This window comes from Uranotaenia lowii, chromosome 1 (genome assembly GCF_029784155.1).
Source record: "Uranotaenia lowii strain MFRU-FL chromosome 1, ASM2978415v1, whole genome shotgun sequence".
NCBI lineage: Eukaryota > Metazoa > Arthropoda > Insecta > Diptera > Culicidae > Uranotaenia > Uranotaenia lowii.
In genome coordinates, this window is record NC_073691.1 from 15,568,741 (window position 1) to 15,587,957 (window position 19,217).

Consider the following 19,217-nt stretch of genomic DNA (forward strand, 5'->3'; position numbering starts at 1 on the left):
CCATCGTTCGTCAATTATCGATTGACAAACAAACGAACCGGGACAAATAAATAGTATGACAACGACAACAACTGATGTGCGCATTGATGATGATGATGGCTCGAAATATCGAAATGTATTCAGACTATTCGGTATGTAGAACGTTGGGAAAATGGTTAACTAGTTACTAATTTCCCGGGCTGATTCAAGCCGGAACTTGCCGGCGTTAGACGTCTGAATTCCCCGCGTTATCTTATCTCCAGGGAACTGCCGCCGAGCCGCCCGGAATGGCAAATGTACATACCCCGGGTAAGTGTTTAACCCTATTTGGCACCCGATTCGATTGGCCAATGTGTAGTGTTGAATGGTTTATTTTTTAGTTGGTGTTTATCTAGCTATCTGCGGTCTTCTGGCGCTGTTGGTTGCCTGAAGGCACAACCGGCAAAGGCGGCATGATTACAGTATTGGTCGGATTTTTATCACAAGTAATGTTCTCTAAATATGTTGCTGTAAAAACTCTTTAGATCTTTCTATGAAAGTCTACAGTTTTTGACCATAATTCATAAAAATTTAAAAAATGTTGATTTTTTTAGATTTTTTTTAACCTGTGATGTCTTGTAATATTCCGAATGGAACAGTCTATAGACACAGATTAATGTTTAAAAAGCCTTATATCCTTGAATTTATATTCCATTAACGGAACTTCCGAGTTTCTTTGAAGAATCCTATAAGTTCGTTCAATGTAGTTTTTTAATTGCCTCGAATGTCTTATGATTCCTTGAATATTCACCTGAGATTTCATCAGAAAGAAACCATTCGATAAACTTTCAGGTTTTTCTTCTTAAAAAAATTCTTTGTAATTTTTGTAATTTTTGTAATACCAATTGTAAAATAGCCTCTTAATGAGTCATTTTTAAAAAGCTGATTACTAGTATATCCAGTTTTTGTTTCAGGAAACGATGAAAATAATTAACAAGTGCTTTGATAATCTTTTTAAAAACGAATACGACGAGATCTATTAGACGATCCCTACGTAGCTTGCAAAATTATTTTATGTTCAATTCATTAAAATTTTTAACTTCCTGTCGGATACTAATGAGATCATTCGGGGAAGAGACTATCCATTGAGCTTTCAAATGAATTTACGACATTTTAATAGTATTTTGAGGTTGATTTGATCTTGTTACACAGTTCCAAAATTGTAATGATCGGCCTAAGAATATCATCGACATGTGCAATGGATTTTTTTAAAATTCCTTGAACAATCTAGTGTTGATTAAGAAGTTTTTGAGTTCCTAAGCAAAACGTTTGTTATAAAAATAACAAATTCTATATTTTTAGGAACTTCACAAGCCTTTATTTTGTCTTAATTTTAATTTAAAATCAGTCCTTTGGAGCCAGCAATGGGTTATAAGTAAGGTTGCCAGACTGCCTGGTTTTATGCGAATATTTAATGAAAAATTTATGAAAAGTCCGTTCCAGCCCGGTGCCTGGATTTTATTGAAAAAAAGCCCAGATCTTGCCAGAATTTACGACACTTTATTTATGCGTCCAAAACTAAATTTTCGGTGCAAGTTTTATAAAAATGACCATGAAAAATTTGTTTGAAAACCTAAAACACACTTTTGAATCTGCTGAAGATTTCGCAGAAATTTTTTTTCTCAAGCTTTTGTTCTTGATTTTGGAACAGTAATTACTGGATTTTAATCAAATTTGCTCGGGCGTTGCCCAGATTTTCGGTCGAATATTTTGAAATTAAATTTTGCCAGGTTTTTTTTTGATAAAATTGCCCAAATTGCCCAGATACGTGCTGAAAAAAAATCTGGCAACTTTATTCTAAACGATATAGGACATGATATTGAGAAACTTCTGGGTTCCTTCTTGTAAAAAAAACCAAGATTTCCCAGATTTATCCGGACTTGCCCGGATATTTGCATTTAGCCAGGATTTATTCACTTTATTTGCAAAAAACGATAAAAAAACTCAAATTGGGGCATTATAATATTGGATTTTTACGGTAAAAAAACGATTTTATAAACAAGTTTTATTAAAATAATCATACAAGGATTTTTGGAAGCCTCAAAAACGTTTTTAAATTTACTGATGTGTTTCGATGAAAAAAAGTATTTCATGTGTTTTCCTTCTTTATTTTTGATGAATAGTTTCTTGGTTTAGGCCAAATTTGCCCGGATACTGCCCAGATTTTGAGCTGAAAATTTTGACATCAAATCCCCGGAAATTTTTTATAACATATTATTTAGAACCTTTTTGTTTTGGTATTATTTAGTGATTTGTTACATAATATTTTTGTTATAAGTTGAAAATATTTTTTCACCATGGGTGCACGGAATCTCCTCATTTTGGTGTGAATGTCATAAAATGAATATTTCAAATAATTATCAAAAAATTAAAACACATGATCAATTTCAATACAAAATCGATTAAAATGGTTATAGGTTCACGGTTTCACTGCAATTTTGTCGTAGTAGATATTTTCTAGCACCCATCGCACTGAAGTTTTTCAACATATTGTTTAACATTAAACCAGATATCGTAGGTTTTAGAGCATTATTATTCTAAAATTAGGTTTATGTTATCGACCGTTTTTTATGTTTATTCTTAAACATAAAAAATGGTCCATTAGACAATACCCTTGAGGAAGACCACCAAAAATGGTCGAAACGTCGGGCATTTCACAAATAAAAGTTGTTTGATTGAAATCCATGACCGAAAAATAGCCAAAAATTTAAGAACTATTCTAAAAGTAGATCAATTTACCATGGTTGCACGGATTCACCGCCATTCATCAAAAATCAACTTTTTTGCAAAGTAAAGGTAAAGAATAAAGGCTTTTCCCAAGTAACCAAAAGTCGCATAGATACTTAATTTTGTGCATCAAAAGTTCACATTTGGCTGGATAAAAGGTACTCGAGAGAAATGAGAATAAGTGCTGGTTTTGGGATTCTGAACGAACATAAAAAGTCTAAACAAGTAGCATAGAACATTTTTGTGTGTTGCAAGTACCTTAAAAAATCCAGGATTCAATTTGGCTTAGCGTGCTTCGTTACGAACTTTTAACGAATTTTTTGGTTCCATACAGAACTTCTTACGAACTTTTTGGTTCCATGCAGAACTTGATACGAACTTTTTGGTTCCATGAGGAACTTCTATAGAACTCCAATGCAAACGTTAGCGTTAAGGTTTTTCCAAGAGTGAATAACAAAATATCAGAGCTACGAATATACGAACAACGAATTAAACCCTCAAATAAATCCACTGTTGAAATCAAAAGGGATAGACGGCATAAATCTAACATATATTTCACTTTTATTTTATTTTCACAATATTCATATCTAACAAACTGAAAAAAACAGCTGAATCTGGAAAACCTCCAGCACCTAGAGCAAATTCATTACCAGCTAGTATTGACGGTAGCTTTTCGCAGCTGTTAGCAATATATTCTTCAAAAGGATGAACTTGACTCTAACTTTCTCTATTCCTTTTCTATATACAGTTCCTCAAATCTTGATTGTCATGATTGGGAAAAACCTTGATGAGAAATCACAAGAAAGCGCTCTCCATTTTTAAACTAAACTAAACTAAACTAAACAGATAGTTAGAAAATTAATAAAATAAAAAAAAATTAAAAAATAAAATTACTTACGTTAAATTTCTATTCCTCCTAGTTTGTTTTGGAAAAAGTTTATACATCCTTTGGTGAATAGATACGAATGTTTACATTTTTTAATATCGCCTGCTTTGAAAAAGCGATAATTCTAAGTTTCTTTAACAATGATGTTTAAAATAACAGCAATCTAAGTATTGGCCATGGTACAGAGGTAGCGTGTTCAGTTCTCACCTCGTTGGTTCAGGTTCAAATCTTCAAGCATGCAAATTTTTCAAGTAATTATAAAACTCATTCACAGTTACAGCAACATTAAATAAGAATAAATAGGTATAACAATCCAAAGCAAGGAAAAGTATGATTTTTTTTTATTATTTTTTATTTTTCGAGGCCTCGTGTGGAGGCTGAATAGCCTCCTACTCAGCTTCAACTATGGACTTTGAAAGTATCGATAAGAACTTGAATTTAAGGCTGAGTAGAATGCTATTCATTCGTTAAACAAAGCTGAGTAAGCTTCTAAGGGCCTGTTTTATGGAACTTATGGAAACTTGGGTTGTAGATTGAAAAAAAAATGATTGTTATAAACACTGAGGTTTTTTTTACGTGGTATTTCGTACCGCGAAAAAAAAACCGCGCAAAAAAACCGCGATAATTCGAAAATTCGTGTAAAAAAAACCTCGTTAATTCGAAAATTCGCGTAAAAAACCCGAAATTCAAAAATCCACGTAAAAAATCCATTTTAATTAAAAAAATTTGCGCAAAAAAGCACGATACTAAAAAAACGCGTAAAAACCATGATTATTTAAAAATTTGCGTACAATGATAGTTTAAAAAACAATATCATAGTTCTAAAAACAAAAACAATTAGATTAATAGAATAGTAGAATATGGTGAGGCTCATTTGACAGTGTGGAATTCAGATCGTCTCATGTCTCAGGTCTCATGTCTCATGTCTCATGTCTCATGTCTCATGTCTTAGGTCTTAGGTCTTAGGTCTTATGTCTCATGTCTCATGTCTCAGTTCTCATGTATCAGGTCTCATGTCTCATGTCTCATGTCTCATGTCTCATGTCTCATGTCTCATGTCTCATGTCTTAGGTCTTAGGTCTTATGGCTCATGTCTCATGTCTCAGTTCTCATGTATCAGGTCTCATGTCTCATGTCTCATGTCTCAGGTCTCAAGTCTCAGGTCTCATGTCTCATGTCTCGTGTCTTAGATCTAGCCTCATATTTCAGGTCTTAAATTTCAGGTCTCATGTCTCAGGTCTCAGGTCTCAAGTCTCAGGTCTCAGGTCTCAGATCTCATGTATCACATTCTTAGTCTCAGAGCTAAGATTTTCCCAACTACAAAAAGATTCTAAGTGTTTTTCTTTGAAAAAGTCTTAGAATATTTTCTCTCAAAAACCCGCGTTAATTCGAAAATCCGCGTAAAAAAACCGCGTTAATTCAAAAATCCGCGTAAAAAAAGCCGCGTAAAAAAATACCGTGTAAAAAAAATCCACGTAAAAAATCCTCAGTGTACATGGTTTTTCACTAGGGGTGCACGGATTCACTGCATTTTAATCAAATTTTAGGTTTTATGCAAATTTTTAAAAAGCGTTTTGACAAATCTTAACTAAACCGAACTCGAAACCATGTCTCAAAATAAAATTTTAATAAGCGATTTTTATTTTAAGTTCCGTTTTTTCATTTGTGGAAAAAAATATTTCAATCATATCTTAAAATATTAAATTTATTTATTTATTATTACAAAACAGGTACCTATTCACAATCGTATATTTATTTGATAAGATGGTAATTGAATCAACATCAAAGAAATTGGAGAGCGGTTGTCATTGCCCAAGTGAATTTTAGGAATCATGTGCATCATGTTATGTCGTGCGACGGGAAACTGTGAAAATGAAAATAATGAATCAACATTGTTAAATTTACACGTTGATTTGTTTTTCCTAAAAAGTTTTTCAATTGTGCAAAATTGCATTTCAAATACCTTTCATATGTATCTGATTTGTAAGCAAACAGGCAAACAAGCAAACGAGAAGCTCTGGTCACAATCATTGACCACAAAGTATACATTCCTTCGGCTGTTTCAAAACATTTTTCAAGTATTGTTTTTTGGTACTGTCAATTTCCGTGTATATCAAATGACATTTAAACTGATTTAAATATTCTCGCTTCCCAACGTCTGACTCAAAAATATTTTGTATTCTGAAGCAAGTTGAGAACTATTTCACTCTATATAATTTACTACGACGAATTTGCAGCCATTCCGTGCACCCATGTTGAAATATCGTTTAAATTATTCAGTTGCAAAACTTATGTCTTAAAATTTGAATAAATGAATACAAATCCATTACTATTTTACTCATACTCGTATAGAATTAAATATATTTATAATTTAAAATAACTCAAATGAATCGAAGAGCATATATTGAATGTAACATAACATTCACAAAATTCGAAGAAATTTCGACAAATTTTGACAGAAAGCTTAATTATAGTTGAACAACAAAAAAGACCAATAAAATTGGGAGTCAAGTTCTTGAAGCGCCACACAGCGGTCAATCCGAGAACTTTTTCCACAAATCTCCATGACTTCGCTTCAAAAATCAATAATTTTATAACAAATGACACACTTCTGCCCACCATAAATCAACTAGGACTCATTGTTTTGAATGTAGGTTGCAAATGAAACCAAAAACAAGCAAAAAAATTATCTTGTTTGAGTTATAGGGTTGTGAATTTTAGAGCTTCTCCTGAAAAGCAGCTGATATCTTTTCAAGGAACTTTTGAGTCCTGATTGCCCGGATATTAAGAGAAAAATTTGTGGGAAGGCTCGAGATTTATGAAAACTGACCAGATTTTACCACGATTTTTTCCAGTTTCTTACAAAATTAAGCCAAAAAAGAGTTTTTCCTTAAAATTAAGTAAATTTTTTTTAAAGTTTGAAACACGATTCAAAGTATTTTGACTAAAAATGATATTTTAAGTGATTTTCTTTCATCTATTTCATGAATGCATTCAAATAATGCCTGAATTTAGCTCAGATTCGCCCGAACGAAGTTCGGTTTTTGGTTTGGAATTTTCGAAATCCAAATCCAGGTTTGTGCCAGGATTAAAAAACAATCGCTCTGAATTGCCCGGCCCGGATAGGCGCTGGAAAAATTCTGGAATGCTTAATCTAAGAAACGATCGTTTTCGACGGGGCTTGTCATATAGCTCAGTTGGCAAGTCTGTAGTCTCCTGAGCCGATGTCCGCGAAAAATGAATTGACTATAACCATAAAAATTCTGAAAGAATTTTCTAAACATTAGCACAAGACTGTTCCAAGAACTCGCTGATAAGCGCCTAACGATGCAGTGCACCCAACAAACGGTTACACGTTCGAAGCACATTCTCTATTCCAACACAACGTCTGGGCGCCAATAATCACTTCCAATCTGGAACGACTCGAAGAAGTTATCTTCCACTGGGGTTCCCCCAAGATGCTGCTCCCTAACTTCGACCAAACGTATTTTGGTAACCATGACACTCGAACTGGTCTTCGAATGGAACCCGAGAAATTGGAACCAATTAGCCTTGAAAGTCACGTGCCCGACACTCTTCGTTTAGCCACTTCCTCCTAGACACGCCGGGTTTATTATTGTTGTTGTACTGTCCGGTTGTTGTTTACTTCTTCTTAGTCGGTGCAGCAAACAAACAAAAACAAACCCTCCCATCCCATATGAGATCAGATTTGTTAGTTTGGTTCCGCGTGCCGTAATGCATCCGGTCGGCCACTAATGGATAGCACGATTCCCCAGAATTAGATATTTTTTTAGATTTCGATCGATGCCATCTGTTGCTTTTGCACCTTTTTTTTAAAACATCAAAAATAGCCCCAGTTTTGATTGACTAGAACTGTCAATCTAAAAAAACAACTTCGACCTTGACGAGATTTCACTTTTTGCAGCTTGATTGCACCAATATAAAAAAAAACGATCGCGATACGAATACCGACCGAAAAGCGTACGATCGACACCAGATGTCTCGGTTAATAAGGTAAATCTTTCACGATTTAAAGACGACACACACTGTAAATCTTGGGACCCGATCGTCGACCGAATCCGAGTAGGCCTTAGGTCGGCTAATCGCGACGACGCCGAGCGAATGACTAGATACGCGCCCCAATGGAATCGTCACCGCCTACTCAGGTTGGTCTGCCTAGCTACGTTTGTTTTGTGGAGGGTGATGCGCTGCGCTGCTCTCGAGGGAATTCGGATAACACTCGTGGTGCGCACTATTATGGTGCCCCCGGCCGTCTGTCTGTGTGTGTATCGTATTTCGAATTCGGCTGCGGTGACAAATGCGAATCTTCAGCAATAGGGTGCACCAATTGAAATGTTAATTCCTTTAAAAATGTGTTTGAAAGATTGTCACCCTATCGCAATCAACCAACAACAGGTTGGCGCATCCATTCATTGACTGGGGCCAATTTTCTGCTTTCATTTGGCGAAACGCTGTGATGCGGTTTGGCACAATACCGTAACGGTTAGCGTCTTTCTAAGGTTATGGTGAATCAACAACAACAAGAATAACGTTTGGGGGAGAAAAATCTACATTCACACGGGTGAATCTATTTTTCACCTTTCGCTCGCACAGGTGGTGGATTAAAAACAACGGCGTGCTGAAGAGGAAATTTACGATTTTTCGGTGGAAATCGCTTGACGCAATAGGGTGATTCAACCTGATCAGGAACGCAATTTATGGTTGAATCATGGAATTATCGAACAGATTTCTATACACATGAAGAGAAAAGGATGGAATAAAATAGAAGTGTACAAGGCTTCTAACTATGGACCCGGTTTCTTCTGAAGAAATCCGGCTCGAAGGACCAAAATGTTTCGGCACGCCTTCAAACCATTCTCCTCCCTCTTACTTATATTGCAACCGTGCATAAGTTGTTGAATACCGACGATTTTTCATGTAAAAGCATGCTGAGCTTCGAAACAGACAAATTGATATCAACTTGACGTATTTCTTTCAATTTTGCATTCAAAAAACCTGAACACCCCTCATTTTGAAGGTGTGTGTGTGTGTAGAATGTTGCTCCTATTTTGATTTTGGAATTCACTCTTCAGTTGTCAAAATGCCGTCCAAGAAAGAAGAGCAGCTTTTCAAAATTTTGCTCGCTCATCGCGAAAATCCAAGCTACTCGCACGCAAAGCTAGCAAAATCGCTAAAAGTTGCCATATCAACCGTTACAAATGTAATCAAAGTGTTTGGGGAACGTTTGTCGACAGCCAGGAAGTCTGGATCGGGGGGAAATCGAAAACCGGAAGCCGCTGAGACGACAAAGAGAGTTACCGGTAGTTTCAAGCAAAACTCTAACCTCTCTCTCCGAGATGCCGCAAATAAGCTGGGTGTATCGTCTACAACCGTGCATCGAGCCAAAAAACGAGCCGGACTATCGACTTACAAGAAGGTAGTGACTCCAAATCGCGATGATAAACAAAACACGACGGTCAAAGCGCGATCCCGAAGGCTTTACACGACGATGCTCACGAAGTTTGACTGCGTGGTAATGGACGACGAAACCTACGTCAAAGCCGACTACAAGCAGCTTCCGGGACATGAGTTTTATACGGCAAAAGGAAGAGGAAAGGAAGCAGATATTTTCAAGCACATGAAACTGTCAAAGTTCGCGAAGAAATATCTGGTTTGGCAAGCCATCTGTACCTGTGGCTTGAAAAGCAGCATTTTCATAGCTTCCGGGACTGTCAACCAAGAAATTTACGTGAAAGAGTGTTTGAATGAATGTCTGCTGCGTTTCCTGAAGAAACACGGTTGTTTTGGCCGGGTTTGGCATCTTGCCATTACGGTAAAAGGCCATGGAGTGGTACGCCGTCAACAACGTGCAGGTGGTTCCCAAGGACAAGAACCCTCCCAACACGCCAGAGCTCCGCCCAATTGAGAAATACTGGGCTATTGTCAAGCGGAACCCAAAGAAGACCAAAAAAACTGCTAAGGACGAGCAGCAGTTCAAGGCAAACAGGCTTTCTGCGGCGAAGAAGGTGGACAAGGTGGCTGTACAAAATCTGATGGCAGGGGTTAAGCGTAAGGCCCGGCAATTCGGATTAGGAAAAGCGGAAGCCTAACTGAATATTTTTAAAGAATTTTATACTAATTAAACTTGAAAATGAAATTAAATTGATTTTTTAAATAAACGATTTCACCGATTTACACGCGTTTTCCCTTGACCAAATTTTGATCGTATCACCCTTTATCAGGGATCTTAATCTGAATTTCGGAATAGAAGGTGAAATATGAAAAAAAAAACGAGTTCAGCAGAGCCTGAGTTTCATTATTTATGTTTTTTTGACCTCCTGACTCGTGGCCGTAGGCACGGGGAATTTTGGGGAATAAACCTTCCCTTACCGTTTTGGTAGTAGGGACACCAGACAGCTGATGCGTATTCAGAGATGGAACGAAAAATGCTGCATTCTAGGCTTTTCAGGCAATGTACATACGCCCTTGAAGTCCTTCGCCACTCTAAAAATGAAACCGAGACTTCTGGATGCTTTGTCAATCACGTAGTTGGTGTGTGCCTTGCATTCCAGGCGCTGCTCTAAGATTACGCCAAGATCGTTATCGTGGTTCACACGTGAGATGGGTTCGTCTCCTAGGAAGTACTCCGCAATTAAAGGCTGCCGCCTACGAGAAAAGGTGATGACTGCACATTTGCTGCGGTTTAATGGCAAGCACCAATCAGCGAAGAGGTTGAATTGACATTGCAGAAAATTTTTGTCGTCGTAGTTGTTTATGGTGTAAAATAGTATTAGGTCATCGGCATAGCAAAGTTTGGGGACGTCGAGGAGTGACAACACGTCGTTGAAATAAATTAGGAAAATAATCGGTCCTAGATGGCTACCTTGGGGCACACCAGACGTGCCTGGAAACACGTCGTTGAAATAAATTAGGAAAATAATCGGTCCTAGATGGCTACCTTGGGGCACACCAGACGTGCCTGGAAACACGTCGTTGAAATAAATTAGGAAAATAATCGGTCCTAGATGGCTACCTTGGGGCACACCAGACGTGCCTGGAAAAGGTGTCACCCGTTCGGACAATCAATTTACGACCAGTTAAGTAACTGCGGAACCAACCCAGTAGCGTACCACAGAATCCTAACTTTAAAAAAAGCAGCTGGTATCCCGTCCGGGCCCGTAGAAAAGGAATTCTTGAGCTTCGCTGCTGCTTTAGAGATGACTGCTTTTAAATACTTTAAATAAGCACTTATGCCGAATTCAAACATAATAAAATTTCAAAATGGCGAGAATCTGTTTCATCATTTTATATTTTATTCACATTTTAATTCAAATTCGCAAATTGTCAACATTGTCAAAATTGTCAAAATTGTAAAAATTGTCAAAATTGTCAAAATTGTCAAATTTGTCAAAATTGTCAAAATTGTCAAAATTGTCAAAATTGTCAAAATTGTCAAAATTGTCAAAATTGTCAAAATTGTCAAAATTGTCAAAATTGTCAAAATTGTCAAAATTGTCAAAATTGTCAAAATTGTCAAAATTGTCAAAATTGTCAAAATTGTCAAAATTGTCAAAATTGTCAAAATTGTCAAAATTGTCAAAATTGTCAAAATTGTCAAAATTGTCAAAATTGTCAAAATTGTCAAAATTGTCAAAATTGTCAAAATTGTCAAAATTGTCAAAATTGTCAAAATTGTCAAAATTGTCAAAATTGTCAAAATTGTCAAAATTGTCAAAATTGTCAAAATTGTCAAAATTGTCAAAATTGTCAAAATTGTCAAAATTGTCAAAATTGTCAAAATTGTCAAAATTTCAAAATTGTCAAAATTTTCAAAATTGTCAAAATTGTCAAAGTTGTCAAAATTGTGAAAATTGTCAAAATTGTCAAAATTGTCAAAATTGTCAAATTTGTCAAAATTGTCAAAATTGTCAAAATTGTCAAAATTGTCAAAATTGTCAAAATTGTCAAAATTGTCAAAATTGTCAAAATTGTCAAAATTGTCAGAATGGTCAAAATTGTCAAAATTGTCAAAATTGTCAAAATTGTCAAAATTGTCAAAATTGTCAAAATTGTCAAAATTGTCAAAATTGTCAAAATTGTCAAAATTGTCAAAATTGTCAAAATTGTCAAAATTGTCAAAATTGTCAAAATTGTCAAAATTGTCAAAATTGTCAAAATTGTCAAAATTGTCAAAATTGTCAAAATTGTCAAAATTGTCAAAATTGTCAAAATTGTCAAAATTGTCAAAATTGTCAAAATTGTCAAAATTGTCAAAATTGTCAAAATTGTCAAAATTGTCAAAATTGTCAAAATTGTAAAAATTTTCAAAATTGTCAAAATTGTCAAAATTGTCAAAATTGTCAAAATGGTCAAAACTGTCAAAATTGTCAAAATTGTCAAAATTGTCAAAATTGTCAAAATTGTCAAAATTGTCAAAATCGTAAAAATTGTCAAAATTGTCAAAATTGTCAAAATTGTCAAAATTGTCAAAATGTCAAAATTGTCAAAATTGTCAAAATTGTCAAAATTTCAAAATTGTCAAAATTGTCAAAATTGTCAAAATTGTCAAAATGGTCAAAATTGTCAAAATTATCAAAACTGCAAACTACCAAAATTGTCAGAATTGTAAAAATTGTTTATATTTTCAAAATTGTCCAAATTGTCAAAGGGCTTGTGATATAGCTCAGTTGGCAAGACAGTTGCTTCCTGAGCCGTGAGTGTCCGTGAGTTCGAGCCCAAGAGTAAACATCGATTACAGTTGTACCGGATAAGTTTTTCAATGACTGTCTGCCATCTGCATAGTTTCTTCAAAACCTCGCCATGGTTTTGATGGGGGTAGAACGGAAGTACTTCATGTCGGAAAGGGAATGAGCAGGCAACCTCTGGAAATCAAACGATCCAAAGCCAGTCTGGCCTTTGGCCTGCTTCTAAGACCTAACCTTCATATTGCCATAGACCATAACTAGTCACCAAGACCATAACTTGCTGCATAATTCATTGAAAGGTGAAGTCCGATCTCAACAATGTATAGTTAAGACTGATCGTCAAACAGTCTTAATATACACAAAATACCCAGCAAACATAACATCGCATTGGAAATGATAGTTCAAATCGTTAACAATGTTACTGTGAATCGCAATTCATACCGAGTAAAACAAAGATCGTAAAGAGTGTTACTTGAAGTCGGATTAAATCGGAAATCATTAAAAGTCCGCCATGTTTGCAGATTCTGAAAACGGTTTCGCTCAATTTGTTCCCCGCACGGGCTTCAAGGGAGAAAACAGTCTTGTTATTCTCTCTGGGACCAGCAGTGCAACCAGATTGCTAAAAATCAGATGGTGTATTTGAAAGAATTGTCCAACGAAAGAAGCAGCAAATATTGTCGCTGGCAACAGTTTTGTGAATTATACATGCCTACAAAAATGTTCTCTGGATAAAGGCTGAAGACCAAGTAGAGGTACAGATAACAAACGACAGTCCACGTTGGTCGAAATCCGCATGATAGGATCCTAGTAAGGGTTAATCTTTCTTTTTTAATAAAAATTTTAATTTCAATCACTCACTGTAGTACTTATATTGTGTCTTCCTGAATTATTGAGGTAAATTACTCAAACTTTATCAAAACAATTATAAACTCAACTTTCTCGAGACCTGACACATTTGAAAAATGATACCATTAGCCGATTGTTAGCTTAAACTGGCTTCTAAGCAATTCTTCTCCAAACGTTAAGTTGATTAATTCAGGTGGACGACCGTGCAACTCCGAACCAAGTCAGGCAGAAATAAACGGGTTAAAGTCGAGTAGCACCCAACCCCAAAGTTGAATGAATGAGTGAAAACCTGGCGAGCAGAAGAGGGCACCATAATTTATATTCACCATTCGTGCCCTAATTCAACCCGGTTGGCGACTGCAACTTAACATCATTACACGGTTGACAGAGTCAGCACATATTCAAATTAATCTCACGTCGTCGTCTTCGCCGTTGCCATCGTCATCATCATCGGTAGCTCGTTTCTTTGAACGACATCGAAAACTAGACCCGGCAAGACTTATAAATCGATTGAAAATGGAAGTTCAATCGTCATGGACTGTTTGACTGTTGACGATTATTTATCTTACCGATTAAGTGGTTGATTGCCGGTTGATGATTAGCTGTTTGCTTAACGCTGCTATCATCGTTTGTCGGCGGTTATCGTGTTTTGATTCGCTCCGCGGTAATTATCGATTGTTGTTGAGTGGCTCTCTGTCTGATAATCGAGTCGGGCGGTTTATCAGCGGATGATTTTCCGAACGGTTTAGTAGGGTAATTAGGGGCTGGCCATGAATCATTGGGAAAAGTCGGGGTTACTTTCAGTCCGAAAGGGACTCTTGTAGATTTTTAAGTTGGAAATATTGCTCGTTCATGAAGAATTTAATCGTTGACTGTTATCGCTAAAAATAATATTGTAATCAAAGACTATTTCACATGTTTCGATAGTCAACGACTGACTTCTTCTGAAAAAAAGCGCCATCTAGTTTTCAACAAACCTTTTTGTGGTTTAATTGTCATAAAAAGGTTTATTAACAACTAGATGTCAAAACGTGTAAAATAGTCTTTGATAACAATATTGTTTCCGGAAATAATAGACAAAGATTAATTTCTTTATGAGCGGGAATTAATTTCAACTTAAAAATTCTCAAGAGTCCCTTTTGGACTGAAAATACCCCCGACATTTTTCAAAGGTTCATGAATTAGGCCAGCCCCTCATTAACTTGCTGAGCCACCTCAATCAGGTTAGAAAAACAAATATCATTACTATATTTTACAGATTCTTGCACAATTTGGTTTTCCGAATACTTCAGGATAATAACAAACTGTTTGAATCATTCAAAATTGAAAGATAGAAGGTGTTTTTTTTAACCGAAAGGCACTCTCATGAACTCAATATAGAATAACTTTCATACGTCAGGTTGTCTACTGTAGTAGAATGTCAATACATGGGTCCCGGAGAGGCGCAAGATGTGGGTTCAAGTCCTACCGGGAGAAAAGGCGAATTTTTAACGCATCCTTTTCATCATCAATTTTCATTTTATCTATTTCCTGAAAAGTTTCGTAAGTTCGCTTCAGAATACAGATTTCAAGCTATCAATATCAATTTTTAAGTGGTTCTGTTTGATTATGGGTCGAAGGATTTGTCAATCAATGGTTTTTGACTGGTAACCAGAATCATAAAACATTGGAAGGTAGAGGGAGATATTCTCAGTCCGAAAGACATTCAAAAAATCATTAATATGATATTTTCGTCCGCCCTCTGAGAAATTGATCACCTGTTTTTTTTTTAAATTGGATTACATATTTTAAAAGATCCATGTTGACAGTCAGCGATCAGTTTTTATTAACAAAAAGCGCCATCTGGATGTCAATACCCCTTCTTTGTCTATTTTATTAGATATCCAACATGAAAAATACCCCGCAAAAGGTTGAAATAGACAAACTGTTGACCATCACTACAAATAACTGGATTCATCCAACCAATTGGGGGAAGGCAAAAACCCGACTCAAATACTATGTTATTGTTTTCACTTACCTGAACGTTTTCCGAAAAGGTAACAATCAACATCGGCACGCGATTCCCGGTTTGAAATTGTTTCAGCAACATCAGAATGCAGACAGCCATTCATTTACGAATGAAGCATAGTGAGTGGGTGGGCATGAAAGAAAAAATGTGGAAAAATGCATTAAAATTTTTCGGGTCGCAATTATTGTGTCGTTAAAATGAACAATGAAAAACATGGGTGAAAAATAACATCTCCCAGTCTTCAATGGTTAAGTGCGGACACTTAAAAAAGGACGAAACGAATATAAAAAAAAACAAAGATAAAACTTGAATCATGATTGCTCACAGCATAACGAAGAGTAACAGCGCTAATCTGAAAGTAGAACAAAGGGGAAAAAACGAAAAACATAATAAAAAGGTAAAGGTAAAAGGAAAAAAATGAATAAAAAATTTTAAAGCGACCACTTTTTGAGGATCATCAATCCACCGGGATGCATGTATGTTGGAAAAATTTTCAAAAACAAAGTTAAAGCGAAATAAAATTGTTGTAAAAAATTAAATTTCAGCGAACATTTTTTTCTCAGTAGCCACCCATAGACTTACCCCTTGGCACCGATACTGACGGCTCCGGCGGCTGTTCCGGCGAGGGCGAGTGCCTTGTAGCGGGCCTGCTCTTCAGTCGGGAGTACTATGTCAACCGAGCGGGATCGAACGGCTCCACTACTTGGCACCGCCAGGAGAGTCAGCTCACCCTCCGGTGGCTTTAGTTCCTCCGTTTTGGCACCAGTCATTTTGGTGAAGCACGAATCTACCGAGGCGGCCCGGTCCCGCTTCAGGTCCGGCACCGCCAGGTAAATGTCCCGGACAAAGTCCGCTGCCGCCGGTCCTAGGGTCGCCGAAGGCGGTGGCGATTGGAACGAGAGCGGCGGCAGTTGATTGTCGTTGTTGCTGTTTTGTTCCATGTAGTAGGGTATTTTCGACGCCGCTTCCGATGATAGTGGAAGGTGGTCCCGAGGGACCCGCCGTTGTCGTTGTAGATCGTTGTTGTCGTCATTCGATTCTTCACAGCCGTCGTCTGGGACCGCGGGTGGAGGCGGAACGATGACGGTGATATCGGTAGGCGGCGTGGTACCGTGGTCAACGCTGGAGGAGACGTTCTCCAGCGAGTTGCCGGTCGGTTCGACAAAAATGGCTTCCTGACGGGAAATGGAACGACGTCGGGTTCGTGTGGGACCACCGACAACGTTGCCGGATTCGTCCACGATAGGCGAGCTAGGAGGAGGCACTTCAATCGTCGGGGACGGAGGGAACGCGCAAGGAGGAGCGCAAGAACCGATCGGAGGTGGAGATCCGATCGATGGAATCGCAAGAGGCGGGTGGTAGTCATTGTCGAACATGGGAGGAGGCGGCAGAACGGGACCGACGCAGTCCACATCCGGCGGCGCCTCATCGCCGTAGTCTTCGAGGTCATCTCCGTTCGTTGGAGAAAGGGTGAAGGTGATCCCACAGGGAGAAACAATAGGCGGTGGCAGCAGAGATTTGCATTGCACGTTGTTATAGTTGAACCCGTAGTTGTTGTCGTCGTCTTCGTCGTTCTCGTCTTCCTCGTCCGCTTCTTCGCCGCTGCTCGAGGAGGAGGAGGTTGAGCTGTAGCAGAGCGTCTGATATTCGGTATTGTCGTAGTACTGGCGCTGCTCCACACCCGTCTGCTTGCGGTATTCCTCCAGATAGAGACAGTGGATGCAGGGTGGTGGAGTTTTGGAGCTTGATTTGCGCCGCTGAAAGCGCTTTGGCACGTCTAGGAATGCAGCCGCCTGCGATTCTTCGGTAGATCCGGTCAGATCGAAACTTCGCGACCGCTGCCCGGACTGTTGAGGAACTTGCAACAACAAACCGGACGGTGGCTCTTCGGTCGAACCCTGGTGAACTTTGAGGAACTGATTGGCACGCTGAGCTTCCAGCTGAATCTCATCGAAGGACGCGGAACGGACTTGTTTCGGCACTTCGAGGCTGCTCTGCGTTTTCATATCCGCACCGGTAGGGGTCCGTGACCTGGTGAAGGTGTTCCGCAGGCGGTGCATAGTGCCGAGAGGGAACAGTGCGGATGGCTATTCCCCCTGTGCCGCACACCGAACCTCAGTGGCGGCACCCGGGACGACGACAAGGACGACGGAGACGACGACGCCAACGGTGGCGGCGTTGCTAATGAATCGACTCCTACTCGACGTAATCTACCAACGCTACACCGCAGGTTGTCGCCCGTTGTGGTCCGGTTTGGGGTCTTCTTCGATTGTCGATAACAATACGGCTGCTGCTTCGGCTTCTTCGCTTGGTATCGTGTGTCCGAGTTCCATTGCCTTGGTCGTTGGCGTTGCAGGTTCCCCCGGTGGCGGTTCCGGCAGCGACGGCGTTGGCACCCGAAGACCTCTAGATCTCCGTGATGGCCGCGTTGTCGTCGAGCCGTGCTCCTGCTACGGGGGCTGATTTCCGCGAAAGCGGAACCTCTAGTGCTGCTGATCCCGCTGCTTCTACTTCTACTTCTACAGGTGGTTCTCCTGCTACTACGTTTACAGTCGTTTGATTCGTTGGCTATGTAGCGGCCCTTGGCTACTGGTGGCGGTACATTACGTGACGACAGGTGATCCCAGTTCTGTAAAAGATACGAGAGAACAATACGAGAACATGAGTTTTCTGGCACATTCGACTAATTTAAATACAATCAGAACTAAACGGTTTATTTTTAAACAAGAATGTCGTGTTAACAATTGATAAATATAGTTTGGTGAGAGAAGGATAGAAATAGGAAAACTGAGTTTCTATTTGGTTCAAATAACTTTTAAAGCATCCAAATTCACAAAAGAACACCACTGTTACTCAGTGCCATCATGAAACATACTAATCAAAGAGGCAAAACGAGGAGTGAAAAATTTAATCTAGTGTAGCAATTCAACTAAATTGGTTCAAATTCATAATTTTTGTCATTTTTTTGTTATTTTTGTCATTTTTGTCATTTTTGTCATTTTTGTCATTTTTGTCATTTTTGTCATTTTTGTCATTTTTGTCATTTTTGTCATTTTTGTCATTTTTGTCATTTTTGTCATTTTTGTCATTTTTGTCATTTTTGTCATTTTTGTCATTTTTGTCATTTTTGTCATTTTTGTCATTTTTGTCATTTTTGTCATTTTTGTCATTTTTGTCATTTTTGTCATTTTTGTCATTTTTGTCATTTTTGTCATTTTTGTCATTTTTGTCATTTTTGTCATTTTTGTCATTTTTGTCATTTTTGTCATTTTTGTCATTTTTGTCATTTTTGTCATTTTTGTCATTTTTGTCATTTTTGTCATTTTTGTCATTTTTGTCATTTTTGTCATTTTTGTCATTTTTGTCATTTTTGTCATTTTTGTCATTTTTGTCATTTTTGTCATTTTTGTCATTTTTGTCATTTTTGTCATTTTTGTCATTTTTGTCATTTTTGTCATTTTTGTCATTTTTGTCATTTTTGTCATTTTTGTCATTTTTGTCATTTTTGTCATTTTTGTCATTTTTGTCATTTTTTTCATTTTTGTCATTTTTTTCATTTTTGTCATTTTTGTCATTTTTGTCATTTTTGTCATTTTTGTCATTTTTGTCATTTTTGTCATTTTTGCATTTTTGTCATTTTTGTCATTTTTGTCATTTTTGTCATTTTTGTCATTTTTGTCATTTTTGTCATTTTTATCATTTTTGTCATTTTTGTCATTTTTGTCATTTTTGTCATTTTTGTCATTTTTGTCATTTTTGTCATTTTTGTCATTTTTGTCATTTTTGTCATTTTTGTCATTTTTGTCATTTTTGTCATTTTTGTCATTTTTGTCATTTTTGTCATTTTTGTCATTTTTGTCATTTTTGTCATGTTTGTCATTTTTGTCATTTTTGTCATTTTTGTCATTTTTGTCATTTTTGTCATTTTTGTCATTTTTGTCATTTTTGTCATTTTTGTCATTTTTGTCATTTTTGTCATTTTTGTCATTTTTGTCATTTTTGTCATTTTTGTCATTTTTGTCATTTT

At 37.4% G+C, this 19,217-nt stretch overlaps 1 protein-coding gene across 3 annotated transcripts in view; it reads right to left on the bottom strand.

The window, feature by feature from the left end:
* Nucleotides 1-17,814, bottom strand: part of LOC129758459 (eye-specific diacylglycerol kinase) — a 164,024-nt gene extending 146,210 nt beyond the window's left edge. For 2 of the 3 annotated variants that reach the window (XM_055756147.1, XM_055755994.1), the window contains exons 1-2: nucleotides 15,773-17,814; nucleotides 15,516-15,542 (exon numbers count right to left, since the gene is read on the bottom strand). In XM_055756147.1, the coding sequence (XP_055612122.1) occupies nucleotides 15,516-15,542; nucleotides 15,773-17,250 (1,505 nt within the window). In that variant the 5' untranslated portion in view covers nucleotides 17,251-17,814. The remainder of the gene's footprint in view (nucleotides 1-15,515; nucleotides 15,543-15,772) is intronic. The other variant, XM_055756072.1, reaches the window with a different exon arrangement.
* Between the last annotated feature and the right edge of the window lie 1,403 nt (nucleotides 17,815-19,217).